Source organism: Patiria miniata, unplaced genomic scaffold (assembly GCF_015706575.1).
Source record: "Patiria miniata isolate m_02_andy unplaced genomic scaffold, ASM1570657v1 HiC_scaffold_14, whole genome shotgun sequence".
Lineage (NCBI taxonomy): Eukaryota > Metazoa > Echinodermata > Asteroidea > Valvatida > Asterinidae > Patiria > Patiria miniata.
In genome coordinates, this window is record NW_024037052.1 from 10,853,802 (window position 1) to 10,875,514 (window position 21,713).

Genomic DNA, 21,713 nt, shown 5'->3' on the forward strand with positions numbered 1-21,713 from the left:
TGCTGGGACCGAACCTCCTCCTCCTCCTGAGCGTCAGTCATTCAAGAAGAGATTGGGACCGCCGACAGAATCAGTCCGGGCGTTTCCCACAATGCCCCTGGACCGCGTGTGCGTTGACCACATCGACGGGATAATGCACGCAAAGACATGGAGTGCCTACGCTAAGCGCGTAGACTCGTATTATCATTTTCCCCCAGGGGATTTCGAGAAATATTTCTCAACTCCAGTCCTGCCGGACTCGGCCATCGACAAATTCGCCGCTGACCGAGGGACGGCTTCATCCAAAGTTCCTTTTACGGACAAGACCCGTGGAAAACTGGAGGATGTCACCCGTAGAATGGACTCGGCGGCACGCATGGGTATGCGTGCGACGTCCTTTCTTCTTCTCCTATCAGAGTACCTGGCACTGGGATATGAAGAAGATTCGGTGATACCAGCCGACATGATGGTGGCTGCTCTCCATTGCCTCGATCGCGGCCTGTGCTCCACTCTCGACCAGTTTGCTAGAGTGTCGACCTTAGCAACATCGTCACGCCGCGCCAATGTGCTAGATGCGCTTTTCCTCCCGTCACCGGGAGCACGTAAGCGTCTCGACGAACTTCCGCTTTCAGGCCCGGATTTATTTTCTGGTAAGTTCCAGGAGGCCATGGAGGCCGAAGCAAAGCGCCTCAAGGCCACTGAGAAAATTAATCTCAAGAAACCGGCCGAGCTGAAAACTGCGGACAAGACAAAGGAACAACCTTCTTTTGTCATTCCCCGGCGCCGCCCCCCGGTCAGGGCGGCCCGTGGTGGAATTCGTGGGCGCGCCGATAAGACGGTTGGCCCGCGTTATTCACAACCACATACCGGACAACAGCGTCCCCAGTCGGGACGCGGTTTCCGTGCGCCCACTCCCCGGTACACCGGGGCATGGCGCAAGTGACTTAGCGCAAGTGACCTCGACGATTGGCTAGTAGTGGGTCGTTCTCGGGGGGAAACGGAAGCGGCGCTCCAACTAACGTGGCACCTTGTTTCCGACCTTGGATTTCTCATCAGCACCTGAACACCAAGGAATCCCATCCAGTCCCCTCGCAGGTTCCCACCTTTCTAGGTGCATCCCTCGATCTTCGCAGGGGACTGGCCCGTCCATCGGAGGACCGCCTGCTGAACCTTCGGCAGTGCGTGTCCCTCTTCCTCCCGATGGTAGTGGCTCCGGCCCGAGCCTGGCTCAGGCTGTTGGGCCTTATGGCCAGTTTGGTGGACTTGGTGGATTTTTGCAGGTTGAGGATGAGGCCAATTCAACTTCACCTGCTTTCTTTCTACAGACCCCACTGGCACCCGATCGACCATCCGGTGCCCACTACCTCTTGGCTAGTCCCCCACCTTCGTTGGTGGCTAGTCGATGCCAATATAACGCAGGGCCGCGTTTTCCGCCCGCCCCGCCCGTCGGTACTGATCACGACTGACGCGTCAGGGTACGGCTGGGGGGCTACCCTCCACCCGCGACAGGTGGCGGGCGTATGGGGCCCCAAACATCAATCATCCCACATCAACGTCCTGGAAATGCTGACGGTCACCAACGCCCTAAAACATTTTCAGTCAGACGGCAAGCAGTCCTGGTACGATGCGACAACGCCACAGTGGTGGCATACATCAATCACCAGGGGGGCACTCGGTCAGGCCATCTGTGCGCACTAACGTGGGATCTCACCCTCTGGTGCATACATCACGGGATAGCACTGTCGTCAGTCCACATCCCGGGTGAAGAGAACGTCACAGCCGACGCTCTGGTCACTGCTCCCACAGGTGGCTCAGTCGATCTTCCGCCTAATCGACCGGCCGCATGTGGACCTATTCGCGTCGCGAATGAACAATCAGCTACCGATCTACTGCACGAGGGGCCCAGACCCCAATGCGTGGCAGACCGATGCGCTGTCGGTGCGGTGGGACGGCCTACTGGCCTACGCCTTCCCACCCATCTCCCTCGTTTCTCGAGTGCTGACCAAGATCGAGCAGGAGGATTGTCGAATCCTCTTCATAGCCCCGTTCTGGCCTCGCCAGCCTAGGTTTCCCCGGCTTGTCCGACTCTTGGTTCACCGCCCGGTAATTCTACCAAGGAGGGCTGATCTCCTTTATCAGCTTAGCTCGGGAATCAGTCACCAGGCTCTGGGGGATCTTCACCTGACGTGCTGGGTATTGTCACGCGATCCCTCCGCTCAGCAGGCCTTTCGCGACGAGCTGCAACAATTGCAGCCCAGTCCCTTAGAGCCTCAACCAGAAAGGTGTACGATAACCGACTACGCCATTTCTTTAAATGGTGTAGACGGCAATCCATTCATCCCCCCAATACTTCTGTAGGGGAAGTGGGGGATTTCCTCCTATACCTTTTTAACAGTGGGCTCACGACGGCCACGGTCAGAAATTATCGATCGGCCGTTGCCGCGATCCATCAGGGATTTTCGGACGGTTCCTCCGTTTCCAACAACCCTGCAATTAGTCAACTGATCAAGGGGATGTTTAATACTCGTCCCCCATTACGCACATTAATCCCATCTTGGGACCTCTTCAGCGTATTATCTACACTGGCGAAGGCTCCCTTTGAACCAATGAATTGCTCAACTTTGTTACAACTCTCCATCAAAGTAGCTTTTCTATTGGCTGTCGCTACATCCCGACGACGTAGCGAACTACACTCGTTATCGATGCAGACAGGACACATCCGGTGGGAACCGGGGGGTGTCCGCCTGATCCCTACGGCCGGTTTTCTCGCAAAGAACCAGTTGGAGACCTTTACGCCCCCGGACATCTTTGGCCCCCGGACATCTTTGTCACTTCGTACGGGACGCGACAAATTGTTCATCACGACGACCCCGCCCCATGGGCCGGCGTCCCGCGATACAATCACTCGCTGGATCGTGACAGCTATCCGTTCTGTACCGGGCGGCTGGCCAGCGACCCAGGGACCCATTCGAGCGCATGAGGTCAGGGGAGTGTCCACCTCGTGGGCCTTTTTTTAGGGTGTCCCCCTAGGTGACATCGTCAAGGCAGCCTGCTGGAAGAACCCAAACACGTTCTCCGAATGCTACCTGAAGGATGTCCTCCAGGCAGATGGCAAGGCTGAAAGAGAAGTGCTGCTGGCGGCCAGTCGAGCCTCACGGAAGCACTAACGGGTGAGCATATAAATATACATGTATATATTTTTATGGGCATTAAGTTTAATTAGGTGTACCTATCATGTGTTCATCCCCATAATGGTTACACCCCCCTGACTTTTTGCGCACGAGCTCTTTGGGTTCCCCTGACGAGGTGAAGCCTAGAGCGTCTGGGGTGTAGGTTTTGGTTTGGGGTTGTTTGCCTATTGGACACGCCTCATGTCCTACACCCCTGTAGACATACGGTAATTCGCGTATACCCACCGCCTTACTCGGTGCGAGTCTATGCATATGTAGTATTTGCTCTACAGGTAAGTAGAGTGATGTAGACTCCCCTCCCCCCCACACAGTAGTGTGGTTGGGGTCTACGAGCGAATACTTACCTGTAGAGCACCCCTCCCTCCTTCCCCACTATACTCGATTCCTTGAGTGCTTACGCAAGTAGCGCTTGAGAAAAAGAGGACGCTAACGTAGTGCGCATGTCACAGGGTGTCATGGGTAGGACATGTGAGGGCACTATTGTGTAAAACTCTTAGCAAATTGCCTGCCGGTATAGGGAACAATGCATATGTAGTATTCGCTCTACAGGTAAGTATTCGCTCGTAGACCCCAACCACACCATTGTGGGGGGGGGGGGGATTTACATCTTTAACATGCGTTCCACTTCAGTGTCGTATAACAATGCACACTCACTATGTATACAGTATGGGTATTACATGTACATGTGTGTGTACATGTGAAGAGCATACACGTGCATACTTACATGTACATGTGATTCAAAAGTGTTTACCAATAAAGCAGCCATATTGGCCATATTTGCCGCCATATTGGCCGCCATTTTGAATTTGAACATGATAACAAAAAAGATATACCAGAAATGAATTTGTGAGTGCCAAAAACATATAACTAACAATTTTATTTATGATTTTATCATATTATTAGGCTAATATTATTTTTTACCAATATGGCGGCCATATCGGCCGCCAAACTGGCTGCCGTTTTGAATTTGAAGCATGATAGCAAAAAAGATACCAGAAATGAGTTTTTCAGGGTCTAAAACATATAACTAACCATTTTATTTATACTTTTATCATATTATTTTTTACCAATATGGCAGCCATATTGGCCGCCGTTTTGAATTTGAAGTATGATAGCAAAAAAGATCACAGAAATGAGTTTTTCAGGGTCTAAAACATATAACTAACCATTTTATTTATACTACCAATATGGCGGTCGTCAAACTGGCGGCCTTTATGAATTTGAAGCATGATAGCAAAAAAAATACCAGAAATGAGTTTTTCAGGGTCTAAAACATATAACTAACTATTTTATTTATACTTTTATCACATTATTTGGCTGATACAAGTATGTATATGCCTTTTTCCCCCCAGTTTTTACCATTTTCGGCGGCCATTTTGGCGGCCATCTTGGATATCACTAGAGCATCGGATTTTTTTAATGTTAACATCCAAAATGTGTTTTAGGACCCTAAAATGCACCAAAAAAAAAATTGGTGTTGGTTAGTTCTGGGCTGGGGGTGCACGTAGGGTCCCCATACACACTCAAAATAAGTTCTAGGTCAGGCCCTGTTTTGTTGTAAATTGACTGAGTAATAAACACACAATTTTTGGCATTTAATGCAATTACCAAAGGTGCACTTGGACTTTTAAAGGACCCATGTAATGTAATGGTTTTTTAATAAAGTTGTGGTATGCACTTTTTTATCCTTTTTATTTTTTCTTGCAATTTTCATTTTGCCATTTTTAAGTGCATTAAGGTGCCTTTTTATGCTAATATGAATTTGCATATTGATGAGCAAATGTGTGATTTTTTATTCAGCACCAAAAGTTGCTAGAAATTCGGATTTATTGGTGTCAAACATTTTGTTTTTCCTTTGGGGATTTGTTGTTGTTTTCGTAAATGACAGTGCTAACAAATGTTTTCAATGAGCAAATTTTGGGTTCACAATTTGAACAGAAAACCCCTAAACTGAACAGTGTCTTCCTGAAATGACATCACTCCAACAGCACTTTCATTTGTCAGAAAAAGCAAGGAAATGTTTTAAATGTTTGAAGAAGTCCACTTTTCACCAAGATTTAACCAAAAAAGGTTGGCGAATACACGTAGTTTACATGTAAGAGGAGTAAAATGTTGCACAAATTATGTTTTCAAGTAAAATTCATGTCATGGGCCCTTTTAAAAGGTCATACCTTGATTGTTTCATGATAGGATGATGGAGACAATGGAATACAAGTAACTCATTCCTGGACAACTGCTGGCAATGACGGCTATGAAGACGACTTTGAGGTATTGGATTATTTTCCAGATATTAATGCACTGCATATATGTAGGCAAGACCAGTTGACTTTTTCTCAGAGTTTGTGATATCTATAAATTACAATTCACAAAATGTTGCATTATCGTTGTGGATAAGGCCAAAACCTAAAAATGCGACCCTAAAAATTTTATCAGCAAGTAAAAAAAAAATATATAATAGACATAAATGAATTTTAAAAAAAATCCTGTTGTCTTTTCTGTCTTCACAAAACACCTCAACAACACTTTTGCATCAAAAAATGCTTCTATTTACTTGTTTTCCTACTTACATTCGCTATTGTTTTAGAAGAAACCTCCGTAGTTTTTACAAGTTAGCATCGCAATAACTAGTTCGCAATTGTCGATGTCGCGGTGACGATATGAAACACGCATGCGTACTGCAATGCTCATTGCAGCGATGACTGGTTCCTGCCGCGCCGTGCAAGGGCCAATTTAGATGGCATGATGGAAATGCGGTAACCAGTCCATGCATGGCTATGCTGTATCCATGGCAGCGGTGCACTGTCAACTGGTCGGATTAGACATTGTAAAAATGCCAAGAAAACACAGATGGAGAAAGAACATTTTTGCAAGTTAATTTACAGATCTTAATCTCTCTTGTCTGCAGGCACGGATCCATGCTATGCTGTATCCATGGCAGCGGTGCACTGTCAACTGGTCAGATTAGACATTGTAAAAATGCCAAGAAAACGAACATTTTTGCAAGTTAATTTACAGATCTTGATCTCTCTTGTCTGCAGGCACGAATCCAGGGGTGGGCCGCGGGGGCACATGCCCCCAGTCAAATTGAGTCCACAGAAAAAAAGGAGGGGAAAAAGGGGAAAAAGATAGGCGCCGATATTAAACATCGGCCTGCAAACATTGCGTACTGGCCGTATGACACAGCAAGCTCAAGAACCATACCTCAAGAACCCACCGTCCCTACTCCATACGTTGCCTACATATACCACGGATCCTAGACACCAGGATAAACGACTGTTCTGAGCTCTAGTACAAAATGCACTCAATGGACTTGCCTTAATTGGTTAGATGGGTGATAACGGGCATTAATACCTGTTGGCGCGTAATCGCGAATTTTCCAGGTGTGCCATTGTGTTGGGTTTTTGCACAACATCTAATACGGAAATATTCATAAAACTGTAAGTAAAACTACTTCTTATTTTAGATATAATTGTTCCAAATTATTTTAAAAATAAATACTTCAGGATATAACAGATGGTATTGTGCAGTTTTTGTCGTCATAGATGAAGTATTGACCCGGGAAATAAATGTCAAATTTCGAGGAGAACACCGTTTACCCAAATTTCGTTTTAATTACGGGCTTTTATTAAAAAGTTTTAGAGAGATAGGATGCCGAACCGATGAAAGAAAAGTGACATCTCATTGTTCATCTTAAAGCTAAAGATATTGTGCTTGGCACTACCATGGTTATGTAGTTATCACTTATCAGAATTCAATAATAAAGACCAAAAACGTAGACTCATGAATATTCAAAAATATAATTCGCTGGCTTGACAGACTTCGAGGCCAGATCGGGCAAAGAGCCTTGCAAATTTGAAAGCCACCGCGCGCAGTGGTCTTTGTTGAAAAGTATTCATGGTATTTGCCACCAGTACAGGCCGTTATTACGCATCTAACCAGGAGTTGAGCCGAGTCGTTAATCCTTGTGTGTAGGATCCGTGCATAAACTAACATATGTACGATGTATTCTCTACCAAAAGCATGTGCAGCTTATATGCGGTGTATGAAGTGCCACACACACGTTGTGCACTGCTCTTTGGACCTCACCATTGGTCATGGGGTGTGTTTCCGTACAAACCATTTGCCATTTGCCAGCATTTCCACGTGCTTTTAAATTTCAAATTATACTTTACATGGCATCCAAAACATGTCCTTGTTTGAAAATGACTTCTTGAACGTCATCGTATAGTTTTTGTAAAGACCTTATTCGAAAAATGATGTAAAGTCCTGAAACAATATTGAAACACCCCTGAAGACATGGATCCGTCTATAAAACGTCTTTTTTTATGAAGAAAGTTGCGATCCAAAATTTGGGTTTTGACGTTACACGCATTACTGAAAATACAAATCTGATAAGTTTGGCACTTAAAGGGGATCAGTTTGTTTTTAGGACAAAAAGAATCAGCAGTTATTACCAAAAGGCAAGTTTAGTACTCGATTGAGACATGCTCTGGCAAGCTAAACGGAGGGTGGTGTTGCTTACCCAAGTGCAAGCGGGAAAAAATGATCGTGGTTCGCCGGTGGCTTCGGGGGCTGGCTTCCATGTCGGGCACGGGCTGGGCACGCTGGGATAGGTATACCCCAATTCCCGATATCTGTTTCTCAATGTCATCATCTACAACTATTTCCTGTAAGTTTTTACATAACCAAATGACGAATCCACCTTAAAATTGTGTCGTACCGTGAGGGAATTGCAATCATGGCGAACTACGATGATTGTTTTATGCAATTTGTCTTGCTGCGCTGCCGATGTGCCGATGCTTTATTTACAATACACATGTACACGTAGGCCTACAGGCCCTTTTCTTGAAATTGAAATTGGACTAAATTAAAACCAAGAACATTTCTTTAAAATTACATAGAGCAAAAAAAAAGGAGAAACTTTGAGGACTGCATGAATTAATTTAGTCATGAAATAACACTGCCGAGCTGTGAAGTTACAATGAGGATGGAGGCCTGTTTTACTTTTAGCTTGATTAAATTCAATTTACATGTTCAAGCAGTTTGTTCTTATTGATAAACTGAAAGTTGCAACTTGAACACTGAGGTTTGACAAGACTACATGAAGATATCTGGAGACAAAGTAAATGCACGCAACTTTTGGGTATAATAGTAGCCATTTTGGATCGTTACCATGGCCTCATAAGGGCAATTCAACAGTAACGGAAGGACGTTTTCACTCATTATACAAAATTTCAAATGTGTGTATCACAGACACTGTTATTAGTTACATCAAACAAGTGTCACAATAATTATGCCGTAATGCTACCTTCAATTTCCACACTTATTGGGGGCATGAATACCTCTCGTTCATGAATTATGAATATTAATGAGGTTGCTAACGGAAGGACGGTAAAACGGACAAGGGTTTTCCAACTTACATGTGTTTTGCATAAACTCTGTGAATTTTATGGGGCAATTACATTTTAAAGGTAGGAAATGGAATCCCTGAAGCTTTAACTATACTATGCCACCTTTCATTTGAATTTAAGTGTTTCGGTAATATAATTACAGCGTCTTAAGTGGATTGTAATCTGGTGATGGAAGGACAGTAACGGAAGGACAAAAGGTTTACTCAATCATAGCATGAACAAAATGTGAATTTACACTAATTATACAAGTAAAACAAATTGCTGAAATGTGTAACTGAATGTGAAATCAACAATATGCAGACCTGGCATAAATAATTATACCCAAGAAACTATTGAGATAAAGATAGGTGCCTTCTAATTAATTATAATAAATGAAAAATGAAAACAACCAAAAACACATAATTCACGAACACAAGACTACTACAGAAATAGACTTCAAACCCATCACCTCAATCCTTAAAAGTTAAAATACACAGTATTTGAACACTTGAGTATATTGGTTACATGTTCACCAACAACTTTTAATAATAAGTTCAGTGTTTTACCTACATGTACATGTAAAGGGTTGGGGGGGGGGCCTACCAGCCTACATTTTAGTTCAAAACATCTACCAGTAGACCTGATTGCATCCGAATGATTATGCTTCAAAAACATTTCAAATTTTAGATGTTGCTTTTAATTGAACTCTAAATTCAATGTTTGAAATCAAATTATAACAATTTAGAGTACCGGTAGTAACAATAATTAACTTATAAACATCCAAACTGAGGTTGTTAACTGTGGCATAATTTGTAAAAAATTGCACCTCACATGTCTTACACATGTAAATTGTATGAAAGTGCCCAATAGTACTTCCTGCCATCTCATTTTTGACTTATTTTGCTTGTGGAATGGCTTCACAGAAATTTTATCTTTCCTTATTGTCCAAATTGAATGGCGATGGCAGCAACTTTATGATTTGATTTTCTGCTTTATGATTTGGGTACATATACATACATACATGTACCGTATATATGTACATTGCACATGTTGTACATGCCTATGCCATCCTTTGTAATGAACACCTTGCTCTGCTTATACCACCTTTGTGAAGGTGGGTCACATAAATGTTCTTTTAATGCTCATTATACAAGCATGTATTTGCAGTGATTTTCATTTTTCAACAGGAGCACAAATGTTGTAACATTTGATGAAAATAACATTTGTGCTTCCGTTACCGTCCTTCCGTTACCAATTTGGTAACGGAAGAACGTGATTTAATTAATTGTAATTAAAAAACGAGAAGTACAGAAGTGTCAGTTATAATGTCATATTGAAGGCCTATCTAAACTTGCTTTACATAATAACTTTCATTGCATTCTGATTCAAACTACAAGTTTCTAAAATAAATTTAAAATATGTATTTTTTTCTGTAACGGAAGGATGTTTTTGAAGGCTGAAATATTAGAAGTCACCGAAGCGAAACAAATTACGCAAAACGTAAAAAAAAAGTTGCAGTCAGCTTTTCAAGACCTATACTTTCTCATGACAGAAATTGATGGCGTAAGTACACATTGTTGTGTATGTAATGGTAGAATACTTTCATGTCACTGTTAACCACATTTTTAGGATTAAAACAGGATTATTACATAATCCTATTTTTGGGTACCAAAATGTATCAAAAATACAATGCCGACTCCAAATCTTAAAAATATAGGCTTTTAGCTTTCATTTGACACCAAATTTGCTTAAGTCACATTCATTTGAGTTTTTTGGTGTCATGTCCACTTTGGTGTGGAATTGTCTACAATTAGTCACTTATATGATTTAGAAAATGTTATTGAAGTAAGGATGTGCAAGTAGAATCAACAAAATAAAATTTTCAAAAAATAAAAAGTACATAATATACCCAAATATGGGGGCAAATATATTACACGGCAGGTTCTGACGATTTATGCAAATTAGGTATATTTGGGTCAAAATTAACGATGGCATTCACCCACATTTTGTTTGTTATGGTTCAAAGAATTGATCTAGCATGGATGCCAGCTATTGCCAAAATGTCGTGAAATTATTTTCTAGAGAACTTTTCCACATTTGGCTGGCCTACTAATATTCTTGTTGGTCTCTTTTATGCAATGACCAAGTTCAGATGGAAGAATTTTGGGGTTTATAAACACTGACATTTAGTTGGAAAATTGAGTTGGAACTATGGAAGCAGTGGGGTTATCAGCTGGAGTCTGATGAGACCAGAGTTTGATGCTCTGATCTTTTGTGCATCGTTGATCTTTGTCTTTTGAACTTTTGTACAGAAAATACTTATTTCCGTGAAGTGTTTTGCTGCGGTGAAATACTTGTGATTCAACAGGAGGACTTTCCTCGCCGACTCCCTCTTTGATGGTGAAGCTTTGCATGAGGCAGAGATTTAAGAATAAAACACCTCCCATCTCATATTCTTGACCAACTTCCTTCTTGACATTATTTTGGGAGTCTTTTGCGTCATCCACTCTATTGACCCCGAACAATCAGTTTCTTATTCAGTTCGTTAAAACTTGTTAGACCGCTACCAGATCAAAATGCAGATCATTTCCAGATCGTGGCGAGATCATTACATCAGGCCTTTTTACACTTTTTCCGTTTCGAACCATGTTGAAACCAACCCAGTTCATCCCGAGTTGTTTTTGACATGGATTGGAGAGACACAATGTTCACACTTTCTTCACACGAACCGGCTGCTGCATGAACCATGTAACGTTCAATCCGGATAGGGCCACTGTGTATTCACACTACGAATCTCAACACGGATCGCATTCGGCATGGCACGCTGTGATGATTTTCTCGATCCCATAATGCATTCCGATGCACGTGTACGAGGCCTGTTAACCTGCAGGTGTACAGCTTGAATTTACTACTCGGTGAAATACAAACTCATTGGTAGTATTGTGCATGCCCAAGTATGATAATTAGGAAGACTGGTCACGTGAGAGGGTTTGACCAATTATAGAGTGAAGGAATCCGATTTACATGGGCGTCTGATTTTTGATTATGAGACCAGTTGTGCAACATACCAGTTCCAAAATGGCTCCGCACATTTCATTTGTACTATTTAATGTTAGAAATTCTTTTGCACATTTTGTAATACAAGCCCAGACTCGTCAAAGGATGCTCCATGCTCGGAGACGTTTTTGGATGATAATGAAGAAGATATTGGCTTGTGATTGACTGGTGTTTGTAATGGTAATGATGGGTATAGTGGCGGGAAATATGCACGGTGTGTCACACTTTCGGTAGAATGTCTCGCCTCAACTCAACACGGATCTGCCGCGAGTGAACTCAACTCGGAGCGGTTCACACCATCATTCTCAACACGGCTCAGGCCGAAAATTGCGATTTTGATCTGGTTGAGATTTTGATTTTGATCCGGCTAGAGCATGCCAAGGGGGTCGGAACTGGGTTGACATTCTAGAAGTGGGAGAGGGTTGGAAAAAATCTCGGTGGTGGAACCTGTTCCAACCCGGAGATTTTGGACAGTGTGACAAGGCCTATACCGGTAAATGCGGCACTGAGCTGGTCTTGACGCATGGCTTCTACCGCTAGCACTGAGCTGGTCCGACAAAATTCTATTTAAGACAACACTGAGCTGGTCTGACAAAAACCTACAGAGAGCACTGAGCTGGTCTGACAAAAACCTACAGAGAGCACTGAGCTTGTGCCACCCTCGGCTGCTACATATAGCACTGACCTGGTCTGGCTCATGGCTTCTACAGACAGCACTGAGTTGGTCTGATGAAAGCTGCCTACAGAGAGCCAGACGTGGTTCTAGAGCCTATTTTTTTGGGGGGGGGGGGGCTTGCAGGGTGGATCCAGAAATTGTTTCAGGGAGGCGTGCTGAAATGTAGAACGGTTATTTTCTCAGGACACTTAGGCCTTCGAAAATCAATCGGGGGTTGGGGGGGGGCCTCGTGCCGCCATATTTTCAATGGGGAGCGCTGATAAAATCCTACAATCAGGCACACTATATTAAATAAAAGTGTACAAATGCACCATTCTCACGACTATTCATTTAGGGGGAGACTGTTCGCATGTACGTCACATTCTTACATTTTGCTAGTGCAAGTTTTATTTTTTATTGTTTTTTTTTTTGGGGGGGGGCGGCTACACAAAATGTTTTGGCCTAGCCCCGCCCCCCAAAAACTGACCCCTTTTTTTTTTTGGCTGAAAGGAATATGAAGATGATTTTGAAGAATTACCCAGCAATTCGGAATTTGAAGACAATCAGTTGGTAAGTCCAATAAAAACAAATACTTTTTAACCATTGGCAAACAAACTTTTTGTGTCACAGATATCCGCTTTTGCTGTCGTTTACACAACCTAAGTTGAAAATAGATAAGACAAACAGAATTCTAAGATTGATCTATTTGACTGATTATGATTCACTTCTTTGTTTTTGTATTTCTTTATGCATTTGTTTATGCTTACTGACTTGAATTCTTGTTTAAAATTTGAAGGACCTCACTGAAGTGGAAGCACTGAGGATTGCAATGAAAAAGGAGAATGAAGCCACCTCCCGATACAGCAGTGACGTTGTGAGTATAATGTACCCAATCGTGATCAAAGGGCTTATCAGGGATTGACATTGAGGGAGATGTAATAAATGGAGACAACCTACTCTTCACATTAGTAATTACAAATAAAAATGCCACTCAAATTTATTTGTATTTCCCAAAGTGATTCTTTTACTCTCCAAGGTTATTTTTTTTTCATATGGGCTCAATTACACCCTCAACAGTTACACAGTGAGAGTTAGGGGAGACCCCTAAAGGATATAGTCAGGTGGCTTAGACCCAATTTTTTACAAGATCATTACCGACTGGTCCAAAGCACCAAACTTGTCAGATAGATTCTTTTAGCCCCAGAGAAGATATTTAGAAGGGTGACACCTGAAATTCTTTTGGGAAGGGTGCCTAATTTGCGTAAATACCTGCCGTCTAATATATTTGTTCACTTAGTCTACTTCACTCACTTTACCTGTAGAGCCACTACATTTGCATATTTCCCTTACTGACAAGTTCCATTTGCTAAGAGTTTATACAACAGCGCCCTCTATAATGCTACCCACACTGCCCTACGCCATGAGCGCCATGTTGGCTTCCTCTTTTCTCTTAGCGGCAGGACAGATAAGACATGTTTTACAGTACCTCCGATAATTGAGTACTGCATCTTTATCTGTATTCCTATTTTCGTCAAGTAAAAGATAAGTAAGCATAGAACACCTTGTTGTGTTGTGTAACTATTTTTTGTGAAGTGATAGTTAATAAATAAGGAAAGAATAATGTGGCTTCAAAAGTTGGCCAGAATTAGTCTTCTGTGCATGGCTCGGTAAACAATGACGTTTGCCGTCCCGCCAGACTGGAGACCCTGCAGGTGGGGCAGAGCACGTTAAAGATTTGCCTACCCTGACTGATGCAGTGGGAACTGAACAAAAAGAGGGAAAACAGGGCGGCAAAGGTGGTAAGACCGAGGGCAAATCCCAAGCCGCTACCGTTGTTCGTCCCCAGCACAAAAAACGGGGAAAACGGTCTCATGTGCAGATTGTAGAACCCGTCGTATACGGTTTCTGTGCTTTCTGGTCGCAGGTCGGCAGCTCCATGTGTGAGCATGGCGAAAAAAAAGAGAAAAAAAAAGGCTAGCGAAATATTGGAAGCTCTTATTTAATAACCCATTCCGCATCCACACTTGATACTCTAACTGACCAGTATAACTCTGCACTTGTTAATCTGATTGACCATCATGCACCCTTAAGGACATGCACAGTGGTTTGATCGTCCTGTTGTCCCATGGTACAGTGACGACATCGCTAAGGCAAAACGTCACCGCTGTCAATTAGAAAGGAAATGGCGGAAGACCAAGTGTGTTATCGATCATGACAATTTGAAAGCACAACGAGACGTGGTAAAACACATGTTTTCGGAAGCCAAATACAGCTATTATCTCAACAAAATTAATAGCTGTGATGGAAACCAAAAGGAACTTTTCAATATAACAAATCATCTCATGCATAAGAGCTCATCTCCCAAGTTTCCAACCAACTTGTCTCCTGTGGAACTTGCCAACTACTTCTCAACTCACTTTGTTGAGAAAATAAATAATATCAGAGATGATATACATGCATTCTCCACACCTAACCCCACTCTGATAGATACTCCCCATCCCTCGGGCCAATCTCCTCCCACAGCATTCCATCCTCTCACGATAGTTGAAGTAGTGAAAATCATCAAGAGCTCACCACCAAAATCATGCCCACTGGACCTTCTTCCAACATCTCTAGTCAACAACTGTTTTGATTCACTAGAAGAGCCAATAACTCAGATAATGGACATGTCGCTAGAAAGTGGCCTGTTCCCTAGTTCCTCCAAGACTGCTATGATCACTCCTGTCATCAAAAAAGGAACCATGGACTGCAACGACATAAACAATTATCACCCGATTTCTAACCTGTCTTTTGTGTCGAAGGAAGTTGAAAAGGCTGTAGCAGGCAGGTTAAACGCATATTTGTTGAAGCACAATCTGCACGAAGCCAGACAATCGGCCTACAGAAGGTCCCAAAGTGTTGAAACGGCACTTGTGAAAGTCCATAATGATATAATGTGTGCTGTCGATGGCAAAAAGGCTGTGTTACTTGTCCTTCTTGACCTCTCGGCTGCCTTCGACACGATCGATCATGATCTATTAATCCAAAGATTGAGGAATAAGTTTGGAGTAACAGGTTTAGCTCTAAGCTGGTTCCAATCATATCTTAAGGATCGTCATCAGATCGTACATGTACTTGGACACACGTCAGCAGAGACTGGAGCTCCTCATGGAGTTTCCCAGGGCTCTGTCCTCGGTCCAGTACTTTTCACTCTTACACCTCCCCACTAGGAGAAATTGCTCAACAACATGACGTTTAATCACACTTTTATGCTGATGACACACAGTTATACACCACATTCTGTCCAAAAACCAACACTGACTACCAAAATGCCCTTCATTCACTATCTTCTTGCCTACACGATGTTCAGAATTGGATGGGTGCAAATTTTCTAATTGGATGGGTGCAAATTTTCTAAAATTCAACCCCAACGAAACGAAATTTCTCGTTATCTCCTCTCCACAACTCGGGCATAAAATTGAAATACATAACGTACAGGTCGGGGATACTCTGATTGCACCCAGTCCGCATGCACGCAACCTGAGTGTTTTGTTCGACCAGCATATGAATTTGGACATCTCCAACATTTGCAAGACATCATACATGTACCTATGGCGCATTGCTGCAATTAGGCGGATGCTAACAACTCAGGCAGCAGAACAACTCATACATGCATTCATCACTTCTAGACTCGATTTCTGTATTGGTCTACTATACGGTCTTTCTCATAACACACTCAATCGCTTACAGTTGGAACAGAATGCTGCTGCATGTTTGCCTACTGGTCAAAAGTAATCAGCTCAAATCACCCCCATACTGTACAGACTTAACTGGCTGCCGGTCAAACACAATACAATACAAGATCATTCTCTTCACATTCAAAGCCCTTCACGGTTCTGCCCCATCCTACGTACACAGCCTACTACAGCTTGGTACTGTCAGACCGGGCTTGAGGTCATCTGGCAGTCTCCTTTCAATTCCCCAATCTCATCTTGCCAGATATGGTGACAGAGCCTTTTCAAATGTTGCACCTCGGCTTTGGAACTGTTTGCCACTTGAAATCAGAGACGCAGAAAACATCACATCTTTCACGCAGAAACTCAAAACACATCTCTTTATGCTGGCTTTTCCCAATAATTGAGCGTTTGGCATGATGGCCTCTGGAATTTACTCAGAAGCTTCAATGTCGAAGAAGCTCTTGTACAAGTCATCCAGGCCCTCTATAAACACTCCAGCTGTGCAGTTCTTCTGAACAACCAAATGGGAGAATTCTTCCAGACAACCATTGGTGTCAGACAGGGGTGTTCACTCTCCCCCGTTCTCTTCAATATATTTCTGGAAAGAATCATGCAGATGACCCTCCATGACCATCGCACCTCCATCTCCATCGGTGGCAGGCCCGTCTGCAATCTTCGTTTTGCAGACTACATAGACCTGATGGGGGGCAGCAACAACGAACTGCAAGACCTGACGAACAGACTGGTTGCAAGCGCCAACGCGTACGGCATCGAAGTCAGCACAGAGAAATCCAAGGTTATGGTGAACAGCTTGGACAACACCAGTGCTAACATCACCATCAACGGTGAACTGTTAAAAGAAGTGTCCAGCTTCAAATACTTGGGAGCGACCCTGTCAAAGGATGGCACCTGCAAAGCAGAAATCCGTACCCGAATTGCAATAGCCACTGCAGCAATGGCCAAATCAGCTGTCCCACCAAGTACAGGCTCTTCAAATCTCTGGTACTCTCCACCCTACTGTATGGGTGCGCAAGGGCGGATCCAGGGGGGGGCCAAAGGGGGCCATGGCCCCCCCCCCAAAAACGAAACCAATTTTTTTTTTTTTTATGTGACATTGCAAAAAAAAGGCAGGCAATGAGTACACCACCATCTTACCTCAAAAAAACATTGGTTAAAGTGGTCAGAAATCGCCTCAGATCGCACCACAGAGGATCTAGAATCCAAAATTTTTTTGGGGCCCTTAAGCGGGCCCCGAACCCCACGCCGTAATTGTTTTGACCCACTTTTTTGGGGGACCAAAACATTTTTTGGCCCCCCAAAAATTGTGTCCTGGATCCGCCCTTGTGGGTGCGAGGCATGGACACTGCTGGCTGAGTCAGAAAGACGAATTCAGGCATTCGAAACGAAATGCCTGAGGAAGTTGCTCCGCAATGAGTTTGTGAGGAACAAGGCAAAGAGTCTTGTTGGTCCCCAGGAACCTCTTCTTGCCACCATGAAGCGACGGAAGCTTAAGTGGTTTGGCCACGTCACGCGGCATAACAGTCTTTGCAAGACTATCATGCAGGGCACTGTCGAGGGAGGACAAAGGCGAGGACGACAACGGAAGAGCTGGGTAGACAATGTCAAGGAATGGACAAACATGAACATGTCAGAACTCCTAGTGGAGGCCGCTGACAGAACAGCATGGAGGAGGACTTTAGTTTCTTCTGCCCTCGGGTCCCCCCCAACGACGGCAACAGTCAAGGGAAACATGACATGACTAAATTTGAAACCCCTCAACCATGTCAACAAATTTATTCGCCCAAAACCGTTTCGTATGGAAACGTTGCGGGTAGTGCTAGACTCCATTCCATTCCACTCATGGGCAGCATCACTGTATCTACAGGACGCATACCTTCACGTACCGGTACATCCAAATCATTACGAGTTTACAGTTCTTCCCTTCGGGTTGTCCACATCCCCACGAGTATTTACGAGAGTAGTGAAGGCAATAGCGGCAGCACTTCGCAGGCAGGGGATCACCGTGTTTATGTACCTGGAGGACTGGCTTATAGTAGGCCAGTCGAGGACGGACACGCAAACAGCGGTACAGTTAACCCTGAGTCTGGCTACAGACCTTGGGTTTATAATCAACGAGAAAAAGTCGCATCCAATCCCAACCCAGTCACCAACATTCTTGGGTGCAGTCCTGGACCTCAAACATGGGGTGGCACGCCCAACAATGGACCGCATTCTGAACCTCTAGCAGTATGTAATGCTGTTTTTAGAAAATACATCTGCTCCAGCAAGAGCATGGCTCAAGCTTCTGGGACTCATGGCCAGCATGGTGGACCTAGTGCCATTTTGCCTGATCAGGATGTGTCCTATTCAGCTTCATTTACTAATGTTTTTCCGTCCAAGTTGTCGTCCACTGCACCGTGTGGTGAACATAACCATAATTCTGTCTCCACACCTGCAGTGGTGGTAAGCCCCAACCAACCTACAACAGGGCCTCAATTTCTAGTGATACTTTCAGATGCTTCCCTACTCGGTTGGGGACCCACGTTACCACCACACCAAGAATCAGGCACGTGAGGCCCGGAATACCAATCATCTCATATCAACATCCTCGAGATGCAAGCAGTGTTCAATGCCCTCCTGCATCTCTGTCAAGCAATTATAGGGCAGTCAGTCCTAATCGAATGCGACAACACCACAGAAGTGTCGTATATAAACCGACAAGGAGGCACTTTGGAACTGTTCCGATTTTGTATTCTGAACAAAGTCACTCTCACAGCAACACATGTACCTGGCAAGGAGAATGTCGTCGCAGACGCTCTGTCTCGGGGGACCATCATCCCGACAGAATGGACTCTGCGACCAGAAGTGGTACAGACTCTATTCAGATTGATAGACCGACCACACATAGATCTCTTTATGTCGTCAAAGAACAACCAACCACCAGTGTTCTGCTCTCGAACACCCAGTCCTCAAGCATGGCACATAGATGCACTGTCAATCCGATGGGACTGGCTTATTAGTCGGAGAGCCCAGAGAGGTTTAATTAGAATATTGTGCACAAAAGGTTTGATGGTAGCAGTGAGTGGGTGGGGGTGTCCAACCTTCAAAATCGTCATTTTCAAGTGTCACACCTCGTGCGTGTGGGAGGGGGCACATGCCTAAAGACCCCCCAAATTGACTTTTAATTAGAATATCATGCACAAGCACGGTTCCTTAAGCGAAAAGATGGTATTCGATTAACTTATCAATGAGCAATAACTTAAGAATGGCAAAAACCTGTGCATTCCATGCTTAAGAATGGCCTAATGAGCGCTATTTTTTAACTGTTAATTAGAATTTTGAGCTCAAGAGCGAAACCTTCACAAAAAGCTAAATTAACATGACTATAATGCCACAACTTAAGAATGGATATTCCCTTACATTTAGTTATTAAGAACGAGTTTAAGTTAAACAACTAGCCGCCCACTAAGGAATTACTGTAATTGGCTGTTTCGGCAACAGGCCGAAACAGCCTTTTTTTGGTTAAGAATTTTTTTTCCCCAGTCATTTTGCCCATAGCAATTGTACATTTCTTTTGTTACCGGCACTTAGGGCACTAAAATCAATTTGATTGCCTTTTTACTATAGACACACACTTAGACCAGCATTTGAAGATGTGTGCCAAACATTGACGTCATCATGACGTCATCACCTGAACTGTGACATCACACTTAAAGGTATAGTCCATTATTTGTAATTTGTGCATTTTGTTCGTTTGAAGCAACAAAAGTGTTAAAAATCTAAAGAAGGGTGCTGAACAACTAACCTGATGAAGTTTCAGCTCAGCTTCAGCTGTCTATTTTGAGATAAAGAGCATTCTAGGATCTCGATTTCAAATCAAAAGTTCTGAATCATGTTTTGAATTAGGCCTGAATTCAGCATCCAGGAAACGTTCTCACTGAGCCGATCGCAGCTACGCCATGTCGCGCAGTGATCCGACGAATTATAGCAGCCGCGCGCGCGCGCGCGTGTGTGTCGTGCCAACGCTTGCGCGCGCTTTGCCGAATAAAAACGAATTGCTAACGGAAATTTCCAACGGTGTGTCTTAAGACGCACCGTTGGAAAGGCCTTCTTTCGTTGATTTCTTTAAAATGACAGCTTGCCAGAGAGAATTTTGCAGGGAGTTTAGTCCCCTAACTTTCTTTCAACCAAGTATGTCTGTCAACAATAATTACGTCAGTTACTTTTTGGATAGTTGCAAATGATGGACTATAGCTTTAAAGTACATATTTTGGAGGCCAATATCTATAGAACTACAAGGCCGATTGGGTGAAATGTCTGTATGTACCTAGACCGGGATGTGTTATAGATGAAAATTGAAGTGATGCCACGATGACGTCATCATGGTCACGTGACGTCACGTAAAAGATGAATGTATATAATCTTTAAAAATCAGTATAAAATCAACCGTGAGAGATATGAACATGACGTTTGCGGGAATTGATAGAATAATCCAGGGTCTTCATTTTTTATATTATGTGCAAAATCACATGACCCTTCCTTCTGGTTGAAACTGAAAGTGCCTTGTAATTTAAAATTGGTAAAGGATGTGAACTTGCTTTTCACGTTTGGTGTTTTATCAATTATTATATTGGGGGGGTTGTTAATGCCATATTTTCAATGGGGAGCGCCAAAAAATCCTAAATCCTAAAATCATTCACAATATATTAACTAATGCACCCTTGTCACGGCTATTTCTTCTTTAGGGGGAGACCGTTCGCATGTACATCACAATCATTCTTTTTGCTATTGCATTTATTTTTTTACGGAATTTATTTTGGGGGGGCTAGACAAAATTTGGGGAGGGGGAGCTACAGCCCCCCCCCCTAGCCCCCCCGTAGAACCGCGCCCGCCATAGACTACGCTCAGTGTTGTAAACTGTGAAGTTTAAAATTTGCTGGGCATGCAACTGACCCATATGTCTATGAACAGACCAGTAGAGTTGTCAAAGGAAATTACGCCCTCTAGTGCTACAAATTAGACAGGTCTTCCAATAACAAAAGAGAGAAACTTTTGTCAAACGCATTGCATGTCCAACTTTCTTTCATGTACATTGTAACCACATTTTAAAAATGTGAATTATGTGGTTCATAACTAAATTAATAACTCGAACACTGAAAGGCTTTGTTTCCAAAGGTATTGATGTCAAATTCTCACTTTTCTATGGATATCTGTTACAGGGGTACCCTTTCTATTGGCATGCAGTCATCAAGAACATTACATTATAAATAAAGCTTGGAATCTGAGAAGCAAGCAATTGTCAAACAAAGTGTTAAAGACAAAAATTATGTGTTAAGGAAAAGCACTCAGTCAAAGGTACATAAGCAAGCAATTATGACAATACACATTTTTGATTGAGGATAATATGGCCAACCATTGATCTCTTCCCATTCTACACTCTGCTTGATGCCCATTTAGTTCAAATTAAATGTCTTTTTAAGTTATGTCAATTACAGTTTTCGTCATTATCAAATTTTATTTTTGGAATGATAAATGATCAATCTGATTTCAAATTCATTTCAATTTTAAATAAAACACTTGGCTGCATTTAGTTCAAAATAAATATCTTATAAAGTTATATAAATCACAGTTTTAGTGATTGTGAAAATACATTTTTGGAATGAATGATAAATGATCAATCTAAATTTAAATTAATTTCAACTTGATATAAAAAATGGGATGCATT

At 43.1% G+C, this 21,713-nt stretch overlaps 1 protein-coding gene across 1 annotated transcript in view; it reads left to right on the top strand.

Moving 5' to 3' along the window:
• Positions 1-21,713, top strand: part of LOC119722043 (cytoplasmic dynein 2 intermediate chain 1-like) — a 244,618-nt gene that overhangs the window by 32,227 nt on the left and 190,678 nt on the right. Inside the window, exons 6-8 of the mRNA XM_038192032.1 lie at positions 5,361-5,438; positions 12,783-12,842; positions 13,069-13,146. Coding sequence (XP_038047960.1) covers positions 5,361-5,438; positions 12,783-12,842; positions 13,069-13,146 — 216 coding nt within the window. The remainder of the gene's footprint in view (positions 1-5,360; positions 5,439-12,782; positions 12,843-13,068; positions 13,147-21,713) is intronic.